This window comes from Pseudorasbora parva, chromosome 24 (genome assembly GCF_024679245.1).
Source record: "Pseudorasbora parva isolate DD20220531a chromosome 24, ASM2467924v1, whole genome shotgun sequence".
Lineage (NCBI taxonomy): Eukaryota > Metazoa > Chordata > Actinopteri > Cypriniformes > Gobionidae > Pseudorasbora > Pseudorasbora parva.
This window is the reverse complement of record NC_090195.1, coordinates 1,128,345-1,154,704: the sequence shown is the minus strand read 5'-3', so window position 1 is coordinate 1,154,704 and position 26,360 is coordinate 1,128,345. Positions and strand designations below refer to the sequence as shown.

Sequence of the window (26,360 nt, the reverse complement as noted above, 5' to 3'; positions counted from 1 at the left end):
TTACTTATCCTATTGGCAGATTATTTTACTTATCCTATTGGCAGATTATTTTACTTATCCTATTGGCAGATTATTTTACTTTATCCTATTGGCAGATTATTTTACTTTATCCTATTGGCAGATTATTTTACTTATCCTATTGGCAGATTATTTTACTTTATCCTATTGGCAGATTATTTTACTTTATCCTATTGGCAGATTATTTTACTTATCCTATTGGCAGATTATTTTACTTTATCCTATTGGCAGATTATTTTACTTATCCTATTGGCAGATTATTTTACTTATCCTATTGGCAGATTATTTTACTTTATCCTATTGGCAGATAATTTTACTTTATCCTATTGGCAGATTATTTTACTTTATCCTATTGGCAGATTATTTTACTTATCCTATTGGCAGATTATTTTACTTTATCCTATTGGCAGATTATTTTACTTATCCTATTGGCAGATTATTTTACTTTATCCTATTGGCAGATTATTTTACTTATCCTATTGGCAGATTATTTTACTTTATCCTATTGGCAGATTATTTTACTTATCCTATTGGCAGATTATTTTACTTATCCTATTGGCAGATTATTTTACTTTATCCTATTGGCAGATTATTTTACTTATCCTATTGGCAGATTATTTTACTTTATCCTATTGGCAGATTATTTTACTTATCCTATTGGCAGATTATTTTACTTTATCCTATTGGCAGATTATTTTACTTATCCTATTGGCAGATTATTTTACTTTATCCTATTGGCAGATAATTTTACTTTATCCTATTGGCAGATTATTTTACTTTATCCTATTGGCAGATTATTTTACTTATCCTATTGGCAGATTATTTTACTTATCCTATTGGCAGATTATTTTACTTTATCCTATTGGCAGATTATTTTACTTTATCCTATTGGCAGATTATTTTACTTATCCTATTGGCAGATTATTTTACTTATCCTATTGGCAGATTATTTTACTTATCCTATTGGCAGATTATTTTACTTATCCTATTGGCAGATTATTTTACTTATCCTATTGGCAGATTATTTTACTTATCCTATTGGCAGATTATTTATCTTATTTTAAGAAAAAACTTTATTAAACATTATTTCTTAGATATTAGATTATTTATCTATTATATGTAATTTTTTTCCAAAACAAGAGTTTTTTGCTTGTCTAGTAAAGGTTTCTTAATGTAATTTTTTAGATATTTAGACTAGAAACAAGACAAAAATCCTAAGTAAGAAAAGCATTTTTTGCAGTGTGGCAGTAAGGTGGGACGACCATCGTACTTTCTGTATTCTGGGAATGATTAGAAGCTCACCTGCATGTCGGAGGCCAGTGTCTCGTATGTATCTCGCAGACAGTGCCAGTTTTGCCGTCCTAAGGTCAGCGCCACGCCAGGCAGACTGAAGGCACAATGCTTGGCGATCTCCATATCCACCGTCTGAGCGCGAGACGGGTCCGTCATGGACAGGTACTGGTCCAGTAACGCCTGAGGAACCACATCCTGAAGCGGGCGGCACAAGCGTCAGAGGAGAGCATCATGGGATTGAGCTCACGATGGGATGATCAAACTCACCTGCTGTTTGGACTTCCTCTCGTCTTCAGGATTCACACCGCCATCGCTCAGGTCGGAGTCATCGTCCTCACGCGCAGAACCACGCCTCTGAAAAACACAACATATGAAGCATAAAGACATTTGATAATATATGAAGCATAATAACATTCGATAATATATGAAGCATAAAGACATTTGATAATATATGAAGCATAATGACACCTGATAATATATGAAGCATAATGACAGAGCATCAGCAGGAGCTCAGGTGTCTGTTCTTCATATGTGCCTAACAGTGATGTGCAAGCTGATCCAAAATGAGCAGTTACGAGTCATCCCAAAAATATTTTGAATGATATTCGGGTCGCGGTCGGTCGGGTCGTTTGAAATAAAGATGCCAAATAAACCAAGCGGCTCCTTCCGCGATCTCTCCTGAAGCCGATACTGAAGTAATGTGAACTGCAGTTCATCGACTGGCCACTAGAAGGAACGTCGTCTGACGTCTTTAGTGCCTTTATGGGTCTTGAGAGAGGAAATGACATTGGTGTCAATGAAGGCCTGTCTGAGCCATCGGATTTCAACACTAATATCTTCATCTGTGTGTGAAGATGAGCGGAGGTCTGACGGCTGGCCAACCACAGGAGGAATTAATGACAGAATTAATCATTTTTGGGTGAATGTACGGAGTACGAAGAACAACCACAGGTGTGTGGTGCTCAAACTCACCACACACCTGTGTGTGTGTGTGTGTGGTGCTCACCTGTGTGTTTTCTGACAGGAGCCCAGAGGAGCTGAAGGGGTTTGATTGGGCGGCTCGGGGCTCAAGGAAAGCGTCTTCCAGTCCCGGGTCCAGTGCCGTGGCTCTCAGAGCGGCCGTCAGGACGTCTACTTGTGCTGGAAAACAGATCAGATGCTGATTATTCCTCATATTCTCCATTGTTGCGGCTCCTCTCTTCCCAGTCTGTCAGTAACTCTGTTTAGTTCCGGTCTCTATGAAGCTCCGCCTTCTGAAAGCACACTGTGCTCTGATTGGTCGGCTACAGCGATGTGTTGTGATTGGTGTTTGGGAAATGCCCCGACCATTACCATAACCGGCAGTGTCAACACACGACTAACTAACTCAACCAGGCCCCGCCCCTTTATTCTGCGCATTAATTATTATAATTGATTGATGTATATATACACACACACACACACACACACACACACACACACACACACACACACACACATACACACATACACACAAACACACACACACACAAAAGGGAGTGGAAAGAAGTAGAAGTACTCATTTAATAAATGACAGCAGCTATACGAGATGAATAATGAGATAATTAATGAGGAATATTGTGAAGCGAAGAACTAAACACTAAAGACGGATATGGTCCTGCTTCTTCTGAACACACAGCTATTGTGCGTCACTCCTTCTGTTTTCTCGGTTTAGTAACTTCCTGAGCTTGCTTCCTTCCACGGACACAAAGGTCTCGCTTCTGTTCCTAAAGGCCACAAGAAGCGGAGACAAACTCTTACTGATGAACGTGACCGTGTGTTGTCACATCCAGCTACTACTATAGCAAGACTTATTTAATCCTACCATATGAATTCTTGATATCAGGGAAGGGATTCTCACTAGTAATGGTGATTTTTAATAAGAGGAATTACATGTCAACTAGTAAAACTTTAATTCTTGATCTCTGTGATTGGGTTTTCACTGGATAAACGTCACCATAGGCTGCCTCACAAATGTTTATATGAAGAATTGATTTCTTAATTCTTCCCTTTTCACATCAGAAATACAACTCTTACTACTAAAAATCTTAATTTTTGATATCAATTACGTGATTATTGGTGTCTTGATATCAACAATAGAATTGGTACTTGTAAAAATGCTCATTTTTGAGATCAATAATTTGACTGTCACTGGTGGCAATGGTTACGTTTATATGCAGCCAAATAATCCGGATTACTCAAATGCCTTCAATAATCGATCGGACTGAGCTCGATCAGAATGAAAGGAGTGGTTTATTCCTCTTCTAATCCGATGGAGATAAATAAAAGCAGCACAATGGTTCGTATGCTCATCGTCTCCAAATTATGACCAGAAATGGATAAGTGTTACATATTTTTTAAACTAACGTTTTAAAACTAATACAGATCCGACTAAGACGGCGGGAATCTGTATATTTGTGCAGTGTGCATGTCAAAAAAATCAATTCAGTCCGACTAGAACCAAAAGTTGTGTAAACATAAACAATGTTATTTTCTGATATCATGAATGTGATTGTTATTAGTAGTACTCTGCTGATTACTAATATCAAATACATTTTCAGACATCAGAAATATCAAATGTAACATTTACAGATTAAAAAATTGTGATAATTGACCCATCGATATCAGGAATGAACATTTTTAACAGTAACGATGTATCGTTAAGTTATAAAATGCACCGTTCATGTAAACGATATGATTCGAGATAGAGTTGTTTAAACCACAGTCGCTTGCTCTATTTATACGGTATAATTCACCCCAAAAATGTAATTCTGTTGTCATATCCTCAATCAGGTTTCATTTAACTTCCTAACACAAATGAAGATATTCTTTATGAAACCTGAGGGATTTCTGTCCCTCCATTTACAGTCCATTCCTCTAAAAATGAAAAGATCCAAAAATCAGTGTCATAAAGGCATCGTAAAAAATAACCAATCGAGTTATAATCCAATTTCAAGAGACAGGAACGATGGTTTATGATGAACAGACACACAAACTGTAGTAATCATGGACCCTCAGATGATCGCGGGAGAAAACAACACAAGAGTAAATGCAACATTTTTGAATGAGCTAAACATTTAGTTTGAGAACTAATTTGACAAACTGTGATTACACTGATCATCTGAAGCAGACGCGACAGTTTTACAAGTTGACATTTAATTCCTCATATCAAAAAATCCCCATTGATCCTTTCCTAGTGAGAATCCCTTTCCTGATATCAAGAACTCATTCACTGCAAAAAATGCTCTTCTTATTTAGTATTTAGTTCTTGTTTCCAGTCCAAACATTTAATATTCTTAAATCAAGATGCGTTTACTAGATCAGTAAAACGACAAGATATTTTTTTCTTGTTTTCTGGAGAAAAATATCTAAATGAAGAGAGTTTTTGCTTAAAACAGGCAAAATGATCTGCCAATGGGGTGAGAAAAATAATCTTATTTCTGATTGGGACGGAAACAAGATTTCAATCAGAAATTAATTTTAATCATTTAACTAGTGAAAACTGAATTGTTGATATCAAGAATTAATATCCTGGGAATGGATAAAAATCTAAATGGCTTGCCGTATAACTAGGGCTGGACATTTGGTGCGTTCAAGTAATGTCGTAAAGATCGTATTTACGAGTTGAACATGAAAGAACGCCACCACGAAGTCGTAAATACCAGTGGGAAGTTCGGGATTTTCTTAAAGCCCCGACCTGTACGAGTTGGGGTGTGTCCATGAGAAACACGGCATGGAAACACGGAATCAATGCATGCAACGTCTGTAGTTGCATATCGGGTAATTAGCACTGAGACAGTTAGGCTTCGTCAATTACAACAAAGTAAACTAGTAAAAATAATTATATAAAAAAGATAGTTTACACTGGCTTCATAGATTAATTAAACACGTAAAAGATTAAAACTCACCTGATGCGCATTCTTGGTTGTTCATTTTCTATAAGCAGAGTTAACAAACCTTGCTGTGTTTTCGTGAAATTAATTTTAAAAAGGTATACCGCTATCTTGCTCCGACCAAAGAGATTTGAACGCACATGATGTAGTAAACACTACTTTTCACCTCGTAAATACAACGTAAATACAAACATCCCAGGAGGACTTGAGCGCACCAATTGACACAAATGTCACGATTCGTCTTGTGAAGCGGCGCTCACCTTTGACATCCGGGTCGTCGATGTGCGGCTCCAGGTTTTCGATGAGCTCCTCCAGCTGTTTGCGGCCCAGAGCTGGAGCCGACGGCCGCTTATCCTGCTCCTCCAGCAGCTTCAGGTCGAGCTCTGGGATGGGCGTCCTCCAGTACTGGAAGGAGTTAAACAGCTCCTGCTCGTTTTGTGAGGGCGAAGGATCATTAGTCGGTGAATCCGGCTCCTCATCGGCTCCAGATGAAGCCTCCGTCTCTTCATGAAGGCACTTAGAGTCACTGCAGGACTCCGCCTCCTGCTCACCTCCGCCCTCCTCTGCCACATCAGCTCCGCCCTCCACCACGTTAGCTCCACCCTCCTCTTTTTTAGCTCCGCCCTCAGTCACATCAGCTCCACCCTCTTCTACTTTAGCTCCGCCCTCCACGTCTTTAGCTCCGCCCTCCTCCGCCACATCAGCTCCGCCCTCCACCACTTCAGCTCCACCCTCCTCTTCTTTAGCTCCACCCTCCTCTGTCACATCAGCTCCACCCTCTTCTACTTTAGCTCCGCCCTCCTCCGCCACATCAGCTCCGCCTTCCGTTTCTTTAGCTCTGCCCTCCACCGCCACATCAGCTTGACCCTCCTCCGTCACTTCAGCTCCGCCCTCCTCTGTCACTTTAGCTCCGCCCTCCTCCGCACAGCCAGAGGGATTGTGGGTAACGGCAGGCGTCTCTGATGCGGACGAGCTGGCATCTGTGTTTGTGCTGAACGAGACAAGACAGGTTGTAACAGTTTTCCTGTTACTAATCGCTTCTCAGCAGTGCTATTATTCACCCGAGCACTAGAGGGCGCTCTGGTTAAACTGCTAGGGCTTACCCACTTAAGTGACCACACTGCAAAAAAATGCTCTTCTTCATGGGTGTCGGAACCATTGTGTGTGTGCAGGACAAGACCCACCCACTTTTTAAGACCAATGATATCAGACCCACTCACTTTTATCGTCTCTAATTCAGCTCATGTCTGCTTACCTTGGCTACCCCTTAACCGAGAAACGTATTATTAAACACATGTTAAACGCTTTATTTCCCCTTTTCTATTATTTTCTCTTTTATTGAAAAAAAATACCTTTCCAATCTGATATGTGATGGGGAAAGGGAGTAGAGCGAGTTCGGCAAAAGGCGGATTCGAACCTCTGATCGATTTGCATCTAAACTTGATGCCGTGCGTCTCTAACCCTAGACTATAGACGCGGTAAATAACTCACTGATTTCTGTAATTTAGTCTGGCCCAATCAATCGTTTAGTAAACGGCACGTTTTCTATCTGGACACGGAGCATAAAGTATTTTTATTGAGCCTCTTTCCCACTGCGATTCCGGCAAATACACGGATAATGTGACGCGGCATTTGTTCCCGGGCCGCTAGATTTGGTCCATTCTCACTGCCAGTGAAATACCGTAATATGTGCACTTTCACACACAACCCGTAACGGTCCCGGGTCGAGTTGACACGTGACATCCGGATGTGACGTATAACGGCGAGCGATCTCAGCTTCAGCGCGGATAGTAAGGAGCTCCGCGGTCTCGACTTGTGTCCAGTTTGCGCTCATTTCTGCTTGTTTAATTTTAGTTTCTTTTGTATCCGAACACTCTCTGCGTTTAAAACACCGACGAGCTCTTCTGGCACTGCAGGGTTGTGTTATTGAAAAAACAAGCTCTAGGAGTCACACGATAACTACACACACGCTGCGGCATTAGTTTCGGCTTTTGTTCACACAGCGCTCGTCCCGGATCGAACCCCGCAATGTTACTACCGTATTTTCCGGACTATAAGTCGCACTTTTTTCATAGTTTGGCTGGTCCTTCGACTTATATATCAAATTTAATTCATACTGACTGACAAGAATAAGAATAGCCACGAGAATGCGCTCTATGCTGCTCCTGTAGCCTAATATTAACTTAAAGACAACAACTTAGAAAGACTGAACACAAACAAAATGCCCCCATAAAGAAAATCGTATTCTGCAAATTACAAACTGCATGTAGTAAAATATGCAGCGGAGAACGATTCACACAGCGTCGCGCGGCGGAGCCTCTCCCGGCAGAGTTCAAGCCTCTGTGGACTCGTTCCTTCAGCTCTGGCCATCTTGCTTTCAGTCCGCAAGTAGCTTTCTTTTTCTTCTTCATTACAGTTAAAGTAACCTCTGCTTTTCGCCTGTCCCTTACAAGTTTCTTACTCACTTCAAACTTTCTTTCTTCTGCTCGGTTATGCGGTGAAGCGGGCACGAGCGAGTGCACACGAGCGGGTGCTCGCATGCGCGCGCGGCTCCCGCTCTGCCCTAATGCGACTTATAGTCCAGTGCGACCTATATATGTTTTTTTCCTCTTCATGACGCATTTTTTGACTGATGCGACTTATACTCCGGAGCGACTTATAGTCCGGAAAATACGGTAGGTCCCCGACCCGGGTTCAGTTCAGTAATCAGTGCCGGGACGTGGTTGCTTTCACACAGCGTGTGATGGGGCGGCAGTGGCTCAGTGGTTCATGTAGGTTGTCTACAAACCAGAAGGTTGGTGGTTCAATCCCTGGTTCCACCTGACCAAGTGTCGACGTGTCCATGAGCAAGACACCTAACCCCAGCGGCTCCCGACGAGCTGGATGGGCCTTACATGGCTGACATCGCCATCGGTGTATGAATGGGTGAATGTGAGGCAAAAATGTAAAGCGCTTTGGATAAAAGAGCTATATAAATGCAGTCCATTACACAGAAACCCCATCATTTTATGCGTGAACATATGGCTGGTTTGATTCGGATGGCAGCGTTCACATGTGTTCAAATGAACCGCACTAAACGAGCAATCGCACCAGGGTTCGCTTTAATCCAACCAAACATGACAAGTGTGAACGCACCCTCAGTCTAGAAGGCACCAAATTCAAAAGTAATTTCACATTTCTACTACATTAATGACCCAGTTTAAATACAGATTCATCTTCCCAGCGCTGAACTACCCCTTTAATTGTTCTGTTTGGTCCCTCATTACAGGTAATACCTAAACGAAGGTTAAAGTGGGCGTGAAGGCTCGTCTCACCTGTGTGTTTGTGCTCCGCTCCAGTTCCCCTCGTCTCTGAAGTACTGACCCGCGTTACTGCCCGGGCTCGCAAACGTCGAGATGAACTGACCCAGCGACTGAAACGCCGCCTGACGCACCTGTGACCGCAACACACACTCATTAAACCATTAGCTCATGATCAATAACTCACCACAATCTCATCCACGATCTTCACGTCTGTCTTCAGGTTGCAAAAGAAATGACATTTTTTAAGGAAAACATTCCAGGATTTTTCTCCTCATAATAGACTTTAATGCGAACCAACAGCTGAAGGTCTGCAGTTTTAAGCTAGTGTTAATTTCATCAGCTATTTCTTAATTTAGTCTCAGTCCTGTGTCAAATGTGCTTTTCTAGTTCTAGTTGACCCAATGTCTGAGCATTTTAACCTATTTTCGTCAACCTCTGGTCCTCTTCGTTTAAGGGTCACACTTGTTCTCCTCACGGTCAAAAGTGACCGAAGCCTTAAATGTAACACACACTTTGTAATGTAACACGTGGCTTTCCTGTAGCTCAACCAGTAGAGCGTGGCGCTAGTAACGCCAAGGTCATGGGTTCGATTCCCAGGGAAAGCAAGAACTGACAATAATGTATAATGTGTACCTTGAATGCAATGTAAGTCGCTTTGGATAAAAGCGTCTGCCAAATGCATAAATGTAAATGTAAATGTAACACACACACCCCACCCCAATGCCTTGTTGATGCTCGAGGTCAGAGGAGAATGGGCCGACTGATTCAAGCTGATAGAAGAGCAACTTTGACTGAAATTACCACTCGTTACAACCGAGGTACGCCGCAAAGCATTTGTGAAGCCACAACACACACAACCTTGAGGCGGATGGGCTACACCAGCAGAAGACCCCACCGGGGACCACTCATCTCCACTACAAACAGGAAAAAGAGGCGACAATTTGCACAAGCTCACCAAAATTGGCCAGTTGAAGACTGGAGAAATGTCGCCTGGTCTGATGAGTCTCGATTTCTGTTGAGATGTTCAGATGGTGGAGTCAGAATTTGGCGTAACCAGAATGAGAACATGGATCCATCATGCCTTGTTCCCACTGTGCAGGATGGTGGTGGTGGTGTAATGGTGTGGGGGATGTTTTCTTGGCACACTTTAGGCCCCTTAGTGCCAATTGGGCATCGTTTAAATGCCACGGCCTACCTGAGCATTGTTTCTGACCATGTCCATCCCTTTATGACCACCATGTGCCCATCCTCTGATGGCTACTTCCAGCAGGATAATGCACCATGTCACAAAGCTTAAATCATTTCAGATTGGTTTCTTGAACATGCCAATGAGTTGACTGTACTAAAATGGCCGCCACAGTCCCCAGATCTCAACCCAATAGAGCATCTTTGGGATGCGGTGGAACGGGAGCTTCGTGCCCTGGATGTGCATCCCACAAATCTCCATCAACTGCAAGATGCTCTCCTATCAATATGGGCCGACATTTCTAAAGAATGCTTTCAGCAGCTTGTTGAGTCAACGCCACAGAGAATTAAGGCAGTTCTGAAGGTGAAAGGGGGTCAAACACAGTATTAGTGTGTGCTCCTAATAATCATTTAGGTGAGAGTATAATATATATACCTCATTAGTGCCTCCGAGAATCGGTCCATTGAGGCATCTACATAAATATATATCTATGATCGCGCCACTACTTTGACCTTACTCGCTGGAAGTAATGGCGCTATGAATACTAGATGAGATTCGTCTCGATATGAGGTATAAAATAACACAAATACTGTTGTGTTTCTGGCAGAAAGAGATCGTTTTGTGTCTTAAGACATCAATGTGTCGCCACAGGGTTTAATATGGATGTCTGTGTGTTTTACTCTCATAGAAATACACCCCATTGGCATGCATTATACGAGCAGCGGTTGAGTTAAAAATCTTCATTAGTGTTCTCCTGAAAAAACAGACACACCTATGATGCCCTGGGGCTCAGCAGATAAACATCACAGGCTCATTTATGGGTGAACTATCCCTTTAAGGCCAAACAGAGGAGATTTTAAAGGGCCGTGACGTACCCAGCGGGACGGGTCGCTGATGAGACTGATGAACAGAGATGAGAGTTTGGTCCGCCGCACTTCTGCAGATGTGGCTGAAGAAACGGTCATGAAGCATTCGGCGCAGGCCTTCCTCACGCCCCATACATTATCTGAACACAGCTGGAAGAACCGCGGAAGCTGGACAGGAGGAGGAGAGAGGGACGGCAGGAAATGAGGAACAAATCAGTGTGTGTTTGTGTGTGTGTGTGTGTGTTATATCAAAAACAAATATACAAAAACTATTTTGGCCAAGAATTATTGTTAATTAATTAATTAATTATACAATTGACCCTTTTTATCTTAATTTTTAAGTTGTAGATTTTTTTTTTTTTTTTTTTTTACAAATTACATTAATATTTATACATTATATTATAATAAAAAATATAATTCAGCCCATAGTAAAAAATGTGCATGATAATATATCCTTAAATTAATAAATACAAATGTAAATAAACAAATACATTTAAATAAATATAAATAAATAAATTCATTAATTTATATTTATTCAAATTAATTTAAATACATTTACATAAACAAATAAATGTAAATAAACTAATTTAAATTAATTAATTTAAATAAACAAAAATACATTTAAACCAACAAATAAATGTAAATAAACAAATGAATAAATGTAACTAACGGATTTTAAAATATAAATAAATTTAAATAAACAATACATTTCAACCAACAAATAAGTGTAAATAAACAAATAAATTTAAATAAATATTTTTTAAATATAAATTTAAACAGACAAATAAATGTAAATAAACAAATGAATTTAAATAAATGCATTTAAATAAACATGTTTACATATAAACAAATTTAAACAAAAAATAAATGTAAATAAACAAATAAATAAATAATAGCCCCCCTTGTGTCAGTAGTCACTAAAAGCGTATGATTAATAACACGCTGCAGTTTGATGAAGTAAAGTAACTTGTGCTAAAGAAAGCCTGAGTGTCTGAATCCTCACTTCCCTCTAATCCGTATTTTACATGTTTTTTATTTGTGTGATCATACCAGTAGTTCCTCAGTGGCGTCTCCTCCAACAACACTGCAGATGTCTCCAAAGTTCGCCGCACACACCTGTGGGACACAAACACACACCTCCAATCAGGGCCGAGGACAGAGACCATAGACTGTAAACGAATCTGGCCGTAGTGTCCGTGATGTCACTCATAGGATTCTGAAGAGCCGTTCTGAAGCGTAAAGTAGAGACGAGCTGGCCGTCGCCATCTTGGCAACATCAGGCGTCATGCACGGATAACAGGAAATGGGCAAAGAGGCGGGACGTGGGCGGAGCTTAGGTGACACGATGACTAACAGACAGCAGATAAACGGCAATCCACCTGTCACTCAAAGTGGCCACGCCCTTCATTATGCAGAACTTTAAGGCTTTATATAATGTAAACGAATGAGTTATAAATAAATTCACCCCCTCAGTCGTCATGAAGGTCAAAATTAGCCGTATAGACCAAAACCACAATTTGTCCCCGACTGTAAACATGTTTTATTCTGCTGTAAAGTTGGGCATTTTAACATGAGCTCAATGAGATTCTGCTCCTTCTGGAGCCGCTCTAGTGGCCAGAGGAGAAACTGCAGTTTACATTACTTCTGTATTAGCTTCAGCAGAAACTGGAGGAGCCGCTTGACAAGAAACCCTTCTAAACTCCTGAACACCAGCCAATCAGAAACACCCATCTTACGCACAAGGAACATCTCACCAGCCAATCAGAAACACCCATCTTACGCACAAGGAACATCTCACCAGCCAATCAGAAACACCAATCTTACGCACAAGGAACATCTCACCAGCCAATCAGAAACACCAATCTTACGCACAAGGAACATCTCACCAGCCAATCAGAAACACCAATCTTACGCACAAGGAACATCTCACCAGCCAATCAGAAACACCCATCTTACGCACAAGGAACATCTCACCAGCCAATCAGAAACACCCATCTTACGCACATGGAACATCCCACCAGCCAATCAGAATCACCCACCTTACGCACGTGGAACATCCTGCAGTCGCAGCACATCTCGCAGAAGCGAGGCAGAAAAAGACGCTCAGTGACGTCCTTCCCCACCATCGGCGCCATTTTACAAATGATCTGAGAGAAGCAGCAAACAAATGCAATTCACCATTTCATCTGCTTCATTCTAATCATTTAATATCATATATAATGAATATATTATAGCATCATATAATTTATATAATATAACATAATATAATAATGTAAACCAATACCATGTTTTACTTTATTGCTGTGGAAATGTTTGTTTATGTGATGATTATATTATAATGCAGATTGATTAAACCCACAAACCATCATTTCGTATAAAGGAAGGGTTTAGATGACCGTTGTGTTCTTTACAACAGTGTTTTTTATATTCTTTGGCCAAATGTGATATAAATGTAATCTGCACCATTACAGCGAATCAGACGATTAATGGATAATCGCGTCAGGACACACACGAGGTCTTGATCTCTCACCGCCATGGCTTCAGTCTTCACGTCGTCGTTGCTGTCCGGAGCCGTCAGATCCACTAAAACAGGACAGACCAGGCTCTCCACATCTCCTCGCTCAATGAGCTCCTGCTCCAGCAGAACCAGCAGCGCCGCCTGACTCGTCTTACGGACCTGACCACACACACATGCACACACACACACACACGCACACACGCACACACGCACACACGCACGCACACGCACTATTAGGGATGGATACCGAAACCTACACAACAAAAAATGCTTTTCTTACTCAGTATTTTTGTCTTGTTCCTCGTCCAAACATCTAAAAATTAAAACGAAGTATTTACTAGACAAGTAAAAGTAATTGTCTTGTCTTGTTTTGTTGAAAATAACTCAAAATGAAGAGAGTTTTTGCTTAAAATAAGATAAATAATCTGCCAATGGGGTGAGAAAAATAATCTTAATTCAAACAGAACAGAATTCAAACCCCATTGGCAGATTATTTATCTTATTTTAATCAAAAACTCTTAATTTTTAGTTATTTTTTCCCAAAACAAGACAATTTTTACTTGTGTAGTAAATGTTTCTTTACGTAAGAATTTTTATGCTGCGTTCACGGCGCACGTCAATGACGTGGAGAGAAAAAAAAGAAGAAGAAAAAACGCGCTATTCGCGCAAAGTTGGACGTGTGAACATTTTTTATCCATTCGCTTCATTCGCGCGTGAAATTTGCTTCATTCGCGCGACATTCACTACACAACAGACGCGAATCCGCGTCATGGGAGGGGCTTCTGCCAGGCAGCGGCAGTCGGCAGGAGGAGTATCAGTCAATCAACTTTATTTATATCGCGCTTTTACAATCACGATTGTGTCAAAGCAGCTTCAGTGTCAAACAATTTTGCAAAATTTTATTTGGCTGTACAGTCGTTCTGGAGTAAACAGTGATGTTATCAGCTTATTTTAATTTATCAGAGAGAGACAATGTTGGCAGATAAGTATTATATTTTATAGAATTAAATAAGGCCTAATTCATACATTTTATTTGTATATTTAGTTGAATAACTGATCATAATTTTAGTGTCCTCAAGTCCAAACAAGGAGTAGCCGAGTTAAGGCTGCTCTCGCCGGGGAGAGCTCCGCTGATCGCCCGGGTCTCACACCTCCGAAAACACCAGATCAAATTTTCAAATAGGAGCTCTCTTAAAGTCCTCATGAAATCAAAATTGACCATATTTACTTTGCTAGCACAAATTGCTAGTTTTGTGGTGAACAATCCATCCGTGCAAGTCAATCGGCATCAAAAAATTATTTGGCTTCGTAATCTTTAATCATATCTGAAAATGCTCCTCCCCCCTACATTGGTAGGCCTTTTTTGATGACGCCTGTTTGACGGCTTGGGCTTCGACATGCCATCATTAAACACGCCCATCCAACCGACAGTCTGCTGCCCGCGAGTTACTTGTGTAGAGAATGAAGAAAGTATCGAGTGTCATGGCGACGCCCACTAAGACTTGCAGGAAAGTTGTGGATATCCAATCAGGTCACAGGGAGGGGGAAACAAGTCACGCCCTCTGTTCTGCTCATTTAGTATTCCGTTTCTCTCGGAAATACGTCAAATCACTGAAATAAAGTCGCTTGCAACTTCCGGTTCACTGGGACTTTAATAAATAAACCACATATTTGAGCTTTAAACAACTACATTCTCGCATAAAAAAACTATTAAAACTACATTTTGTGACACAATAACAGTAGTATTTGTAAATTACTCTGGCCTCAGGGTTTCCCACGTTTTCCCACTTCACCACGTGACAGCCGTAAGCAGGCTCCTCATTGGTTAACGCGGCACGAATATCTGCCAAAGTTCAGATTTTTCAACTTCAGCGATTCGCGTTTCGCGCGATCAAAACGTTCAATTCACGTGATCCTTGCAGCGCGATTCACGCCGCAGTATGCCTATTCGCGTCTTTGCATTGACTTCACATGTAAATCACTTGCGCGAATCACATCATTCGCGTGCGGTGTAAACACAGCATTAGATGTTTGGACTAGAAACAAGACAAAAATCCGAAGTAAGAAAAGCATTTTTTGCAGTGTATATAACCAGTGTGTGCCGGACCGAATCAGGCTACGTCTGCAGTAATCCGACTAAATTTAAAAACTGAGTTGTCTAAAAACGCTTCGCGTCCACACTATCATTTAACCGTTTTTCAAAAAATGTTAATCTACACTGAAACGTCTGAAAACGCTTACATCCCCGTACTGCGCATGAGCAAATCCAAGACGCTTCGACTTGCGTCATTTCCGCTACTCGTTTATTTACTCTTTGAAATTCTGCAGCAATGTCGAGAAAAGGCACTGAGTTTTTTAACAGTATGTACAAACTGACAATAATATTTAGCAAGGCTGTCAAAACAGAAAGCATACAAAACAACTGCTGTACAATGTTGTTCATCATCTTGGCTGAATTGGTCATATGACTGCATCACATGGCTAAATGCATCATCGTATTAAAAAGCCTCCGTTTTCACAGTCCACACCACGACGCGAAGACGGCGTTTTCAAATGTATCCGCTCTGGAGAGCGCTTTCAAAACGATACGTTTTCAGTGACTTAAAACGCTGTCTCAGTGTGGATGGAAGGTCAAAACGGAGAAAAAATATACGTTTTCAAATGTGGACATGGCCTCAGAACGCAGATTTCGGTTCCTCATTTCGATGCCGTCGATTTAATTTCAAACGTGCTTCTGCGCTTTATTTCGGCTCATATATCCCATATCCAGATCATGTATTATTGACCTTACCGGAGGTGAAGCGCGTTCCAGGCCGTTTGATATAGCGTTGTATTTGAGGTTAAAAAAATGATATAAATACAGCTCAATTTCTCAAACAAACGGATCGTTTTGTGTCTTACGACATCAGTGTGTCGTCACGAGCAGCAGGTTTGTGTGCATGTTGTCTAAGCATGTTTTTTTTTTGCTCTCATAGAGTTGTTCCCCATTCACATCATTATATGACCGACACACAGCAACGGTTGAGTTAAAAATCTTCATTTGTATTCTACTGAAGAAACAAACACACCTACATGTTGGATGCCCTGGGGGTCAGCAGATAAACATACAGTTTTTGGGTGAACTAACCCTTTAAAAGTACCGGTTTGGCACCAGTATCGTAACAAACCCAAACGATACCCAACCCTAGTCACAATCGATCGGCCGCTCCGAGCTCACACTTACCAGGTTGTTCTGGTCAGCCAGGTATCGGACCACGATGGGCAAGAGGTATTTGGAGAAGGCGAATGGAATGGAAGGTCTGTTCTCCTGACAGAAGATGGCGATATGTGGGATTTGCTCCATGAGCTCCGCTCGAACCGTCGGCTCTGAGGAACAAACGGCACGGTTCATAAACACCACAGGCCTCCGAGCACACACGACTGAAGCATTTTTAGCAATCCGCATCTTAAAATGTCTTGTACAGGTAAATATGTTATATCACATGGCTGGATATGCATATGCAAATGATATGCAGATGAGGTAGGGCTCGGCGATATGGCCACAAAAAAAATCATATCTCGGTATTTTTAGGTTGAATGGCGATACGCGGTATACATCCAGGTATTTTCTGCTTTCTTTCTTTTTTAAGAAGGAAAAAAAAAATCTACAATTATTTTATTTCACATCCTGTCCAATGATGTCCTAAAAATAATGTTATTGAAGACTATAAATAAATATAGCAAATGTAATGTAGTAGACTATGCAGTATATTATGTGCAAATTGGGGGCTTACAATCTAAAAACAAAATTAATCATTTTGTTTTCAAATTCACTAAACTTAAAAAAAAATATATATATATATATATATATATATATATATATATATATATATATATATATACATACACACACACACACATTATATATATATATATATATATATATATATATATATATATATATATATATATATATATATATATATATATATATATATAGACCCATTATAATGGTCACTTTCATAAAAATATACTTACTTGCAGGTCTAAAATTCCACCTATGGCACATTTATTGTCCAACAACAAGTATTTAAAATACATGTATATTTTAGTCAGAATGATTGCGTTTCTTTTCTATTGCTCTCCGTCTGTTACGCACATTCATTCACTGGAGCATGAAGTTTAGCAGAGATTCCCTTTTAAAAGCTCGTCCTCTCCGGACAGCAAAATGGACATATCTGCATGACTTTCTAACATTTACAGATGGAGAATATACCTGTGAAATAAGTTATGCACTGAGGAATACACCACACCTCAAAGGCATTAAACAGCTCCAGTCTTCATCTGCCAGTCAGCACAAGTATCTCTCAGAGCATCGGCACTGCAAAATATGCTCCTTACTCAGTATTTTGGTCTTGTTTCTAGTCCACACATCTAAAAATTCTTAAAAAAAGAAGTATTTACTAGACAAGCAAAAGTAATTTGTTTCGGTCTTGTTTTGGGGAAAAATAACTCAAAATGAAGAGAGTTTTTGCTTAAAATAAGCTTGCTTGTTGCATTCAGCTTTTTAAGTCAACTCAACTAATCCACTCCAGCTTAAGTCATCTTAAATACTTTTGTTCCTCTAATGAGTAGCAGGAAATATTTTTCACTTAACTTCTTGTCAGTTGAGCTAGGGCTGGACGATATGGCCAAAATTTATATCACGATATATTTCTTAATTTTGGTCGATACGATATAATTTCGATATCGATATGAACTATATAAAAGCTTTAGAAAAACTACCAAGAACTGCCACAAAGGATGTCTGTACCTACAAACTTCTGACAAATTAATTTGCCAAGTCTTTGAAACCTCCTCCTATAAAACTATATAATATTTTAGAAATAAAAACAGTACAAATAAATTAATGTTCACCTTTTATTTGTATTTAGCCTTTATACGAACAAGAAATGTGAAATCACCGTCAAATAAACAAGACTCTCACTTCGCAGACGCAGTTTATTGAGCATTTTCTTTTAAGTTTTAAATTTCAGTGAAGAACGATTCATAGCGCTATATTCTCCTTTTATGCAAAACTACACCTTTATCTACTGATGCACAAAAAAATAAATAAAATAAGACTCAATTCAGTGGCCTATTTGTGCTCTGTTTGAGATGAGTGCACGCTGCTTTTTGCAAGGCTTTAACAGGAGAAAATGATACATTTTCGTGAAGCCATGTCTGACCGTCTTTCACAAGCTTTGAAAGGTAATTTAAACGAGAATGAACGCATTGGTGTTAATACATGACGTGTGCAAATGTGGAAAGTATTAAAACAAATGTGCCACTTGCCTCTTACATAAATAGTCTACATGGATTATTTGTAACGCTTGGCATCGTATTGTTAGACATTAGATTGATGCATCTATGTCGATGTATTGTTACACCCCTAGTCGGCACCTCTCCGGCACAAGTTTAATATCAGCCCCATTCGCACGGGATTCGTATTATCTGGGGACCTCTGGTGATTTGTAATAATTGCAGAGAATGTCTGTGATCTTAATCCCGTGCGAATCGGCCAAGTCTGTATTTTGTAAAGTAAAAACTCCCCCGCAAATGACCTGCCATATTTCGCCGAACACCGAGGTCCTGTGATAACATTAGTCCCGTGCGAATCGACATCTCTGTGATTTGGCCAGGATTAGGCGGATTGTATATACTTTTTGCAAGCTTTTTTTCTCCCTGTGAGCATTTCTATCTTTATCTTTCACGAAGAATTAAGTCTGCATTCATAATGCGCACCGTTAATTCCCGTGCAGCCGCGCCCACACGGATTATACTTTCACTTTAGAATGAGTATCAATTTGAGAGTAATCTGATTGAATGGTGTGTTTAATATTAACATCAATACTGTTCTGAATGAAAAACATAACAGAACAGTATAGTACAATGACAATCTTGTTTAAATAGGCGCTTTTACATTTAGTTTTGAAACTGAATCTTCCGCCGTAGGCTATATTGTCAGCTTCCTACTCGTGATAAATGAAATCTGATTCCTGCCGCTGGTCTGAGCTCAGTTCATGGCGTCTGTTCGCTAACTGAACGAACTTATATTTACTTATTAGGCTACTGTAAAATAATCAAAACGATATCGATGCCTGTTTATGATTTCATACAGCTATCTATAACGAACATCATATCCGGGAGAAGTCAGTAAATTCGAGTAAAATCACAGGCTTTGCTTATCCCGTGCGAATGCGCCACGCAAAACTCAGATGGAGGAGTCATTTCTAAATCACAGAGGTCCCTAGATAATACTAATCCCGTGCGAATAGTGCTTTAGATAGACGAACCACTTCCACGCCACTAAAGAAAGTTTGTCTTTCTTCTCTTATCAACTATTTATTTCTCCTTACTTGTGGAAGCTCGTTCAGTCACATTTGTGTTGCGGTCAGGGAAACTCTCTTTGTAGCTAAAACGTGCCGCGTTGGATCTATCAGCCTACTACTGCTGAGCACTGGCTGCGTCTCCGTGGTGTACGTCATCGCGCAAGAAGCCAATCGTGTTCTGCTCTTTCTGATGGCATGCGCCCTGAACGTCAGTCATATCGAAATATCGGAAATGTGTTTAAAAATCATATCACCGTTATTGAAAAAAATTATATCGCGATATATATTGATATTGAATTATTGTCCAGCCCTAAGTTGAGCTAACTTAAAAAATAAGGCAACTTATATCATTCAACTTTTTAATTTGGCTCAACTTATTTGTTCCATTAGTTGACGTCAACTTAAATACTTTAGTTCATCTAATGAGTATCTTTTGAACTTAAAATGTCTCAACACAACAAAAAACGGCAACTTAAACTCACACAACTTTTTTAAGTTAGCTCAACTAATTTGTTTCAGTTAAAGTCAACTCAATATGTTTGTTCATCTAATGAGTAGCAGGTAATCTTTTGAACTTAACACTTCTCATCAAGACAACTAAACAATGTTTAGCAGTGTAAGCAGCTCCAAGCCTTGATTTTTCATCTCCATGTTTGATTTTCAAAGTTAACTATGACGATCTTAATTTCACAACGGGCAAATAAGTTGCAAAAGTTGCAATGAGAAGCACATAAACCGAAGCACATAAACCTCTATAATAATCTTAAAACATTTTTCTCACCCCATTGGCAGATTATTCATCTTATTTTAAGCAAAAACTCATAATTTTGAGTTATTTTCCCCCCAAAAAAGACACTTTTTAACTTGTCTAGTAAATGTTTCTTAACATAAGAATTTGAGATATTTAGACTTAAAACAAGTTAAAACTACCTATGTAAGAAATGCATTTGTTTGCAGTGACAGGGCAATCTGCTTTAAACTATACGGGTTAACTATATCCAGGTATTTTGCAGCCCTTAATATAAAGCATGCCTCATGTTGAGGACGAGTTGAGTCATGCACGTTCCCTGCATCAGCTCATTCCTCCGCTGTGTGTCAGATGCGCTCGTATCAATCTGCTGTATATCGATATGAACCGTACTGCCTCATTCCGTATCGTCTATAAAAAAATATATCGATATATTGCACAAATGCGATATACCGCCCAGCCCTTACTTGGACATTTATAAGCAATATCATGCTCATAGTCAAGCAAAATATCTTCTGCAGCATTAAATTTGCATGAAAATCTTGTTTTATCGAAAAAGTTATAAGTATATATTTTCTACAGCTGCGTACCGGAGTCATCTGCGAGTCTGTCGATCCGCTCCAGCACACACACACACTCGCGCTCATCCTCGCTGACGGCTCGGAGTGTGTCCAGAAGACTGCGGGCCACCATCTGCCTGCCAAACACACCACATCTCTCAGAAATAAGGGATTAAAAACATTTAACGGTCTATTCTGACTTTCACGCAATTATGAGTTTATATGATTGTGATATAAACTCGCAATTGTCTTTTTTTCCTCAGAATTGGACTTTATACCTCACAATTCTGAGAAATGTAGAAGAGAATAGCAAGATATACATTTGCAATTGCACGAACAAAAATGTTTACACCAATCAGGTATAACATTGTGACCTAATATTGTGCTGACCCGTCTCTGATAGACTCCACTAGACCCCTGAAGGCGTGCTGTGGTATCTGGCACCAAGATGTTAGCAGTAGATCCTTTAAGTCCTGTAAGTTGCGAGGTGGGGCCTCCATTGATCGGACTTGTTTGTTCAGCTCATCCCACAGATGCTCGATTGGATTGAGATCTGGGGAATCTGGAGGCCGAGTCGACGCCTCAAACTGGTCGTTGTGCTCCTCAAACCATTCCTGAAGCATTTGTGCTTTGTGTCAGGAGCATTATCCTGCTGGAAGAGCCACAGCCACCAGAATACCGTTTCCATCAAAGGCTGAACATGGTCTCAGCAATGCTTAGGTAGGTGGAGCGTGTCAAAGTAACATCCACATGGATGGAGGACCCAAGGTTTCCCAGCAGAACATTGGCCAAAGCATCACACTGCCTCCGCCGGCTCGGCTTCTTCCCATAGTGCATCCTGGGGCCATGTGTTCCTCAGGTAAGCCACACACACACACACACACACACGGCCATCCACGGGATGTAGAAGAACACGCGATTCCTCAGACCAGGCCACCTTCTTCCATTGCTCCGTGGTCCAGTTCTGATGCTCACGTGCCACTGTTGGTGCTTTCGGCGGGGTCAGGGGTCGGAGGTCACCCTGACTGGTCCATACGCCTCAAACTGAGCTGCTCTGTGTATTCTGACAGCTTTCTATCAGAACCAGCATTAACTTCTGGAGCAGTTTGAGCTCCAGTAGCTCGTCTGTTTGATCGGACCCCACGGGCCAGCCTTCGCTCCCCACGGTCATCAATGAGCCTTGGCCGCCCATGACCCTGTGGCCGGTTCTCCACTGGTCCTTCCTTGGAGCACTTTTGATAGATACTGACCACTGCAGACCGGGAACAGCCCACAAGAGCTGCAGTTCTGGAGATGCTCTGACCCAGTCGTCTAGCCGTCACAATCTGGCCAAACTCGCTCAAATCCTTACGCTTGCCCATTTCTCCTGCTTCACACACATCAACTCTGAGGACTAAATGTTCACTTGCTGCCTAATATATCCCACCCACTAACAGGAGCCATGATGAAGAGATCATCAGTGTTATTCACTTCACCTGATCGGTGCATTTCTCGACTTTATATCCCACAATTCTCTCATTTTTCATACTGTAGAGACAATAGTATTAGTGTGAGCGTTACGCAGGCTTACCTGTTGAAGACGTTCTCGCTGCTGATGTACTTGTCAAGTCGGCCCATAGGAGTCAACATCTCATCCTGAGACACGAAATCCAGCACTGAAGGTACAATAATGGCATCAGACTCTGAGCTGTATCCATCCACACCAACTACAGACACATTCAGAGACGGCATGAGCAAAACACACATCCCACAATCCCCAGAGTCATCACCGTCAGCGAGGAGCGCAGGATTCAGTGTCACGGATCCCATGTTTATAGTATATCTCAAATCCTCAGTGTTGCATTTATGAGATCAGAGCTTGTGGTGATGTAGACCAGCGGTCCTGAAGAGTTTAGCTCCAGCCCTGATTAAACGCACGCACTTGTGGTTTTCTAGTGATTAGGAACCATTCACATTTTAACCGGTACCTGCAATTCGGTACTCAAGGGATGCATAGCATAGTTTTTGTGTGCAAACTAGGGCTGTGCGATATTGAAGAAAAATGCGATATGTGATATCTTGTTAAAGGGGGGGGTTAAATGCTGTTTCATGCATACTGAGCTTTACACTGTTAAAGACTTGATTCCCATCCTAAACATAGACAAAGTTTCAAAAACTAATGTTGGACGTTTGATGGAGTATTTCTGTGTCAAAAATACTCCTTCCGGTTTCGGAGAGTTTTTTTCGAGTATGGGTCGGCTTGACGTGAATAGAGCGGAAGGTCCTTGTATGGGCCGTACGGGCTCTTCTCCCGGAAGGGTGTGTGTGCGCGTGACTAGAGCGAGAGAGGAAACGCACGCCCGTAAACACTCTCAGCTGCAGATCCAGTCGCCCGTGAACACTTCTGTTGCGCCGCGCTCCACTTTATTCCTATGGGTAACGTCGAGCGACTTCAACGCTTCAGCACAGCATTCTGGGAAGGCAGCGCTGCATTTGAACCGATTTGAACGCAGAAATGACAGGAAGCTTCACAACATCGCTTCAGTCGCGTCTCAAAGTGGATCTTTGGATCAGAGTGGAAATTATGCTTTTTTATAATAATAATAAAGTAATATGAACTTTAAAATTACATAATCATATTTCTAGTCCAATTCGTTTTTTTGAAATATAAACATTTAAACGGTGGCTGTCATAAAAACTTGCCAGACTTTTTCATACATTCATACATTAAAAATGACAATGAATAGCCTATGTAATGCAGTGCATATAATTAGCCAAACACGCCTCGCTAGAGTTTTCTTTGGGTGCGTTCACACTTGTCATGTTTGGTTGGATTAAAATTAACCCTGGTGCGATTGCTCGTTTAGTGCGGTTCATTTTAAACACATGTGAACGCTGCCATCCGAACTAAACCAGCGGACCGAGAGCGCTATAAAGATGAGTCGGTCCGCTTCTAAACGAACTCTGGAGCGGTGCGATTGATCAATCAGGTTGTGAGCGTCTACCTGAGCCTTTGGTTCGGTAACTTTAGGGTCGCTGTTAGAAATGCCAGTGTGAACGCTAAGCGGACCAGGACTATATGATTTTGTTTTTGGTCGGGACCAACAAACCAAACTAACCGAACTACAAGTGTGAACCCTAAATGACTAACGAGTTTATGGACACTGGATATGGTTTTTCTGAGGTAAATCTGACATGACAAGCCGTTTTACTGACGTCTTTCTGCGGTTGATTGAGCTATTCTGCTAGCCTGACAAGCCAGACCCACATCCAGATGTTTGGTCTGGAAACTCTCCATTGACGGCTCAATCTGAGGGGCGGATAAACGGCTGTCTGTCAAACTCCCTCTGCACGCGATAGGATAGCGCTACAACCAACCAGAGCAACGAAGGTGAAGCGGAGCTGACAGATTAAACATTCGCCGTATCCGCTCGGCTAAACTCGAACACATCTTCCCTTCTTCAGAATGACTTCAGTGCCGTTCTTTGTTCTTTTCTCAGAGAAAAGCTGAACTCAAGTCTTTCAGAGCCACGGTCAAAGCTGATTCGACAGATCGGCGTTCGCCAGTGTCTGTTTTTACTAGAAGCACGCAAACGCAACTCGGCCGTCATTATGTTAAGCCCCGCCCACCGACTCTATACACGATGTGATTGGCCCAACCGGAGTTTGGCGTTTACAGCTCAGAAGGGTATTGAGAGTTGCTAGACGACACTCGCGGGCAGATTAGATTTGCTGCCGGTAGGGTGCGTCTAGATTTCTAGGCTACTATTCCGTGTGACATAATATGGATTTTGATAAGTTGTCCTTTATCTTTTAACACACTTTCAGATGCTCATTCGTGTTTATTTGGCATTGTTACTGGTATTAAGGTGGAAGGGAAGGCCTGTTCATGTTCGTTCTCTTGAGCAGAGCGATCTCACGCCACAGCACCAAAATGGTATTTATATTTTAAAATTTCATAAAAAAATAAATATAAAAAAATAGAGGCAATTTGAAATCTAAGACTCAGACTAAGTCTCATATCAAGTAATAAAGCACAGATTAATGTGATTTATTGGATGGAAGGCGCGCTACACTGTTTTCAGTGTTTTCACATTTCATTCATTACCTGAAAACTAGGTGACTAATCAATTATTAGGATTTAAGAATCGATATTGTTTTGTAAAAGTGAGAATCGATTGAAATCGAGAAATTGATATTTTTAACCCAGCTCTAGTATTCACCACAAAATGCCACTTTATTTTCACTTTATGTTATTTTTGTTTATTTGCAAATTAGTGTGGTGGCTACTTTAGTCTTACCAAAACTGCTATTTAATAGCTTTAACTTATAGGCATATTTATTAATCAGTATTCATACAATTAATGTGCTTGCTAAGTAGGCTACAGTGGGACTTTACTTGTGTGTGTGTGTGTCATCATTTTATGAAAAATGTGCTTTTTTTTTTTTTTTAAACATCATGGTAAATGATAAAACGAGTAGATTATTTCTGACTAGTCCACTAGATTCATTTTATTTGAGTTTACTCAGGTATGCTAACGGCTCTAAAGAAAACGTGAAGCCAATATATAAAGTTCAGTTATTGCTGTAGTTATTTTTATTAGGTTAAAAGTGAATCTAGTGTAATTATTACTGGTGCCCGGAGGGGTATCGTTACACCCCTAGTGATGTCATCGACAGGCCACGCCCACACACGTCAGGTTCATTGGTTAAAATAGCAATTTCTCAAGATTTACAAATAGTTAGAAACATTTGGGATATAGTAAGAACTCAACTAAACAAAATATTGGCCTGGTGGTTTTTCGATATTTTACTGGAAAAAAGTTACATATTGCACCTTTAATGCGTCAATATTGAGTTTGCGTATTTATAACAATTAGATGATGTGATAAACCAAGCATATAAATGACAGGGCTCAATTTTAATCATATCAGTCTTATACATAGCGAGTTTCTGACTGAATCAGAGCTGCTTTTTAGCTAAAATTCAGTTTCTCTCATGTTTGATGAAGTTTGCATCATTTAATCTATGTTTTTAATTCCAAACGCAGCTGTCTAGTGCAAAAGCACCATGTTATCACCATGATTAGTGTGTAGATATGGATATGGCGATATATACACATCACATTACCCCAGTATTAGTCGGATAACAGCGGGTTTACGCGGGTCACGTGACCTGGTGTTTATGAAATGAATCACATTAAAGCGTAAAGTTGACAATATGCTAATGCTATTCACACACACACACACACACACATAGATGAAACTCACATCCGTCCGTGTCCTCCTGCGAGTCTTGCAGCAGAGAGAGATCTGAAACACACAACGCGATCAGTGAGAGTGTGTGTGTGTAAGAGAGAGAGAGTGTTTAGTCAGAAGTGTGTGTGTTCGTGTGTTTAGCTCTACACACCCGCCATCGTGCGCTGCTTCTACATTTATCCCGCTTCTGTGCTGATGGCCAACAAGCGCCGCAACACAAACTACACAAAAAACTACACAAAAACTACACAAAACACGCGCCTCTGAACTCCAGTCGAGCACTGCCGCCGGGCCCGCGCACTGATCCTTTATCACGCACGCGCCTAGAGGGCACCCTCTAGAACGCGCACGCACGGATACTATTGAACGCA

At 40.8% G+C, this 26,360-nt stretch overlaps 1 protein-coding gene and 1 non-coding gene across 3 annotated transcripts in view; one reads left to right on the top strand and one right to left on the bottom strand.

Annotated features, from left to right (window-relative positions):
* Positions 1 to 26,316, bottom strand: part of ppp4r1 (protein phosphatase 4, regulatory subunit 1) — a 37,738-nt gene extending 11,422 nt beyond the window's left edge. Inside the window, exons 1-14 of one of the 2 annotated variants that reach the window (XM_067435142.1) lie at positions 26,141 to 26,316; positions 26,002 to 26,043; positions 22,323 to 22,458; positions 20,783 to 20,889; positions 16,318 to 16,460; positions 13,107 to 13,253; positions 12,616 to 12,723; positions 11,627 to 11,692; positions 10,586 to 10,744; positions 8,537 to 8,655; positions 5,483 to 6,213; positions 2,318 to 2,451; positions 1,579 to 1,665; positions 1,321 to 1,506 (exon numbers count right to left, since the gene is read on the bottom strand). In XM_067435142.1, coding sequence (XP_067291243.1) covers positions 1,321 to 1,506; positions 1,579 to 1,665; positions 2,318 to 2,451; positions 5,483 to 6,213; positions 8,537 to 8,655; positions 10,586 to 10,744; positions 11,627 to 11,692; positions 12,616 to 12,723; positions 13,107 to 13,253; positions 16,318 to 16,460; positions 20,783 to 20,889; positions 22,323 to 22,458; positions 26,002 to 26,043; positions 26,141 to 26,147 — 2,172 coding nt within the window. In that variant the 5' untranslated portion in view covers positions 26,148 to 26,316. The remainder of the gene's footprint in view (positions 1 to 1,320; positions 1,507 to 1,578; positions 1,666 to 2,317; positions 2,452 to 5,482; positions 6,214 to 8,536; positions 8,656 to 10,585; positions 10,745 to 11,626; positions 11,693 to 12,615; positions 12,724 to 13,106; positions 13,254 to 16,317; positions 16,461 to 20,782; positions 20,890 to 22,322; positions 22,459 to 26,001; positions 26,044 to 26,140) is intronic. The other variant, XM_067435143.1, reaches the window with a different exon arrangement.
* trnat-agu (transfer RNA threonine (anticodon AGU)) lies at positions 9,055 to 9,129 on the top strand. The gene has a single exon. It is a non-coding gene; the product is annotated as a tRNA-Thr (tRNA).
* Positions 26,317 to 26,360: the final 44 nt, after the last annotated feature.